Source organism: Macrobrachium nipponense, chromosome 5, assembly GCF_015104395.2.
Source record: "Macrobrachium nipponense isolate FS-2020 chromosome 5, ASM1510439v2, whole genome shotgun sequence".
Taxonomy (NCBI): Eukaryota; Metazoa; Arthropoda; class Malacostraca; order Decapoda; family Palaemonidae; genus Macrobrachium; species Macrobrachium nipponense.
This window is the reverse complement of record NC_061107.1, coordinates 94911414-94916413: the sequence shown is the minus strand read 5'-3', so window position 1 is coordinate 94916413 and position 5000 is coordinate 94911414. Positions and strand designations below refer to the sequence as shown.

The 5000-nt window shown below is 35.7% G+C and overlaps 1 protein-coding gene across 1 annotated transcript in view; it reads left to right on the top strand.

Annotated features, from left to right (window-relative positions):
- Positions 1–5000, top strand: part of LOC135215126 (uncharacterized) — a 75339-nt gene that overhangs the window by 69593 nt on the left and 746 nt on the right. Inside the window, exon 7 of the mRNA XM_064249579.1 lies at positions 2150–2525. Coding sequence (XP_064105649.1) covers positions 2150–2525 — 376 coding nt within the window. The remainder of the gene's footprint in view (positions 1–2149; positions 2526–5000) is intronic.

The following is a 5000-nucleotide window of genomic DNA, read 5'->3' as shown; positions in this document are numbered from 1 at the left end:
AATTTACGTGTAATGTCACTAAATATATATTTTCCTAGCAACAAAGGATATTAGACCGTCAGCCAAGTTACTTTGCAACTCTGCAAGTATACTATAATGCTCACTATTTATCGGTAGACTGTGTGGGTTAATTTGGATTTTATTATTATTATTATTATTATTATTATTATTATTATTATTATTATTATTATTTAGCATTCAACTTTTTATGAGTATTTACAAAAAGCTTATATGATATTACTTCGCATCTTGTACCTTATTTAACATACCGTTGGACCAGTTAACGAAGATTAGAGAAGATTAGAGAAACTTTCCTACATGTCCTTTTCAATACTTTTATCGTCTGAAGTATAAGTACTATCACTGAAAGTGTTTTTCTTTCCTATGATTAATATTTCTGTCCAGAATGCATTGTTTTAAATAAACTTGTTAATCAAAACCACACCAAGTGTTACTTCCGGGTTGGTCAGTTAGGACACATAAATATACACATATGTGTATTTATATATATGTATGTATATATGTGTTATATATATGTGTGTGTGTGTGGTGTGCATATACATATTGTTCTGATTATGCTCCATTTGACCTTTTAATAGTTTGAAATTAATTACGACCAAAACAAAAACCGTCTATGACAAATATGCCGTCCTTTTATGGAATTTAACTCATATTACTATAATCAAACTGTTAACCCGCTATAAATATTGTCAAAACCGTGGAAATATGGGAAGCTTAGAATGTTTATAATAAGAGTCTTACTAGATACATCGCAATTTAACGATTCAAACTTCTATGTAATAGTTTTATTGCTGTTTCCAAGATTTATTGAATTCATGATCATCTTGATATTCTGGCTTGACAATTCTTATAACATTTAAATGCTTCAAAGAGAAAGCTGGATAAACGTGTACTTTTGGTAGATCATTAGCTGGTTTTCTGAGAATATCTTCAACTTTAGATTCTCTAACAATAATAATAAATAGACTGGTGTATTAGACTTGTTCATTCATTTTGAATAAAAGAGGATCATATCAGAGTCTACTGGTTTTATGCATAAAATATCACCCTCCTCTCTTTATCATGATATCAACTTAGTGTTGATAATTCTAAGTTATGCGTTCTGATACAAAAACTTTAGATTATTATCTAGATAACAGTAGCGATATTAATGACCTTTCCAAGTTGTATAGGTTAGCAAATCATACATACATAATTCTAGGTTATGAATTCCAATACGAAAACTTTACACCAATATCTAGATAACAGAAGGGATGTGATTAACCTTTTCAAGTCTTGGTTAGCCAATCCAGCAATGAATGGGTCTTACAGTTACACTCGTACAGTTATCAGCACTCGAGTTGACAATATCTCCCTGGGTCTAGTTGAAAGGTAAGCCTTTCATGAGCAAGGAAAGTGGTCACATCATAAGAGGGCACTTGATCAAATATAAAACCAGCACAAATCACTGCTCGCTCGTCAGAATGAACAGAATCACTCATTTTTCTTAAAAGATCTTCCGAAGTCTTATCGTGCGAATATCTTGCACTGGTTCGTTAGTTTATTTCTTGCTATAGTTATACATCGTTTTTCGTGATTGTTCTTCCATTTCAGTAATATTGGGCTTATCTTCAGTAAAATTAACAGAATCTTCTTATTTATCTATAAAAATAAAGGTCCCTTCTTGTAACGATTGAAGAAATTATTTGACAAAGTTAATTTCTGAAGCACCATAAATTATTCATTTGAATAGGTTGCCACTTTCTTTTCAAAAATAATCTTTATAAGAGCTCCTTCCTACAATCTTAGTTTAGAAAAATCTACACATCAATAATCATATGGTACGCTCAAAGTCTTGTTACAGCGCTGGTTAGTCTTGCAAAATAAAAATAAATAAATAAAAACTGTTACAGAAAGTTCAGATATAAAATGAAAACTGGTGTTTTCTATCAAATGTGTGTTGTTTCTCTTAGCCATGCTGGAAGCATATACTACTTAGTATACTGTATGTTGAATATCTATTTTCGATATCCCTTCGGTGATTTTATAGGTATTACGATCAAAAGGCTGATTATCATGTCATTGTGCAAAGCTCACCTCACTGTAAATATAACATAATCCAATACTCCTTTGTTTCATTATTTTGCAGCTCCAAGACGGCACGGAGACTGAAGAAGGTCGCGTTCAAGTAACATCTCCCCCAACAACCAAACAGCCCTCGTCGACTCCGGCGCCTTCTGACAACTTCTCGGGCGCTGTTGCCGATGATCTCCTTCCTCAGAGCCATCCAAGATTCAAACCCTCTAAACATTCCCACGGCGGACGCTATCACCTAACAGAGACAAGTACCGAGTCTTCTCCTCCGAATACAATGGATACGACGAGCACGATCATACCTCCCGTAGGCTTGCCCTTTGCCAAGTCAACCTTCATACGAGCTAAAGCATCAGCGGTCCATTCAGGGGTGTATACTTGTACCAATACCTGCACCAATTCTGTCAATCTGACTCTGCATGTTCTCACAGGTATTGATTGATAGTAGTACCGAGTTTACGTCAAGTAAGCATGTGCCATCGCTGTGTCAGATTGATTGATTGATAGAAAGGCTGCTGCTCTTGAATGTGAGAATTATGTTTCTATGAACGCATATTGGTCTGGGTTAGGATTTGTGCGAGCGTAATTACATGAAGTCTTTTGAAAGCAGAAATTCTGTTCATATGTCACTCTTGCATGAAAAGAAAATTAGCTGTTGAATGAATAATCAGTCTTTCCAAGAGGACGACAGAACATAGAGCAAGGTAGGAAGGCTCATGCAAAAGTTCTGCCATTATATACGTTGAAGCGCCTCAGTGGCGTGATCGGTATGGTCCTGGCCTGTTAACTCGGTGGCCGCGAGTTCGATTCTCGGGCATTCCGTTGATGGGTTACAGATGTGTATTTCTGGTGATTGAAGTTCACTCTCGACGTGATTCGGAAGTCACGTAAAGCCGTTGGTCCCGTTGCTGAATAACCACTGGTTCCCTACAACGTAAAAACACCATACAAACAAAAACATCATATACGTTTCGATTAGATGAACCCGTGTGCCAAAAAAAATTCTAATACAGGATGTTGTCTACTTTATAAAGCAGATGTTTTATATATAAAAAAAATCACAGAAATACTTATACTTTGAAGTGGCATGTTATCCTGAATGTTTCCATGGCTTCTTTTATAGCCTGATCTAAAATTCCCTTTCTTATACAAACTTTGAATCGAGAAAAGATTCAATCAGAATATTTGTATAGAATGGGAAGATGGTGGTTGATCATGATTTTCATTAAACTAAAAACAGGTAAAAAGGTCAGTGGTCTTAATCAGTGAGTGAACTTTCTGATCTGCTACTCTTGACTCTATTCTTGTCCACTCTTGAATTGATTGGTGCACCTGAATCGCATTCAACCTTTCTTCAAGGTACTGTCACTGTAGAAGGTGGTTCTTAAAAGGTCATTTTTTGCAGTTTTCTACATCGCTTACATGGATACTTCTACCAAGCATCTTCTATGTACTTTTCACTAATATCCTTACAGTAAGCAAGAATGTATTGTGATTCAAGGTTTGACCATTATATGAGAATGAATCATCATAGATTGATTAGTAATAGATATTAGAGATCAATAACAAAGTCACTAAATCTTCTATTGGGAACAACTGGAAATTCATTTATAAAGCAAAGGTTGACTCACAACATTTAGCAAATAGATGACCATCATAATCTACATTAAAAAAAAAATATGAACCGGTTCTCAAGGCATATCCATAATTCAGAGGGAATTTTCATTTACAAGATTATTTTTATTCCTTATAACATTTTAAGAGGCACTTTAATAGGCTATTGTAAATTTCCGAATTATGCTTGCTTGCGGTCTGGTGATTTTACAGCCATATTTCCATTTGAGCAAACTTGAAGCTATTGGACCTTAACTTAAGAATTCAGATGGCAAGATGCCAGTGGTAAATGATCCTCTGTAAAACGGTTCACAGGAAGATAACACGGTGGATGACTTTCTCTGCCAAGATGGCACAGGAGGTGAAATACCCATCACCGCTCTTGCCAGATCAAAGAGCGAAGGAAGCCAAGGGCAGGTCCCTAGCGATCGTTCCTCGAGCTTCGTCAAAGAGGTCTCGTGCCGGATTAGCGCCGAAACCAACATCCGAGAAAGGGGGCGGAAAGACTTCGATATAATTTGATATTTCGGGCGTCTGCTGCTTTCGGGGTCTGTCGGTGATGTAATCGCGCGTCTTCACAGCTTCCCTGAGCAAAGTCAATACCTCCAGGCTACTCGCGTCTTGATATGGTTGCGCAGACCGACATCTTTGTTAAATATAATAGCGGATGGTATATAACTAATCAGGTGAAAAAATTGCGTAAGTATTCCATTTTTCGATGACAATGAAAATACATTTGTTCTTCACTTATAAATTATGCATATATATCCCTTGATCAAATGCAAGAATGTATGTGTGTATATATATATATATATATATATATATATATATTATATATATATTATTATATGTATATGAGTATGTATGTATGCATGTATAGCCTACGACAAGAACTAGTGGTATGATATCATTTCGTTGACTAACTACTTGATGATTAAATTGCAAACGCTGAAATGCCTAATAGCAAAAATTTATTGGCAATTGCTAGAAATAACCCATCTTAAATTGGAAGAAGTCATGAGTCGAGGGCCAAACCGTTCAATTTATTTAATTTTTACAACCGAGTGATAAAATGTGAAGTAGAGGTAAATGGCTCTGCAATACGAAACGGTTCGAGTCAAGCTGCAATGGCCCCTGCGTAGTTGCTTCAAGTAACTTTAAACTTAATGAAGTCCTTGGACAGTAGTCCTCCTTTACGGTGTTGCTAGAAATTGAATAACACTGAAGCTGTCATGTTTTTTATTTAAAGCCACCCTCTCTGTGGGGAAATCTTCTCGCAAAAAAAAAAAAAA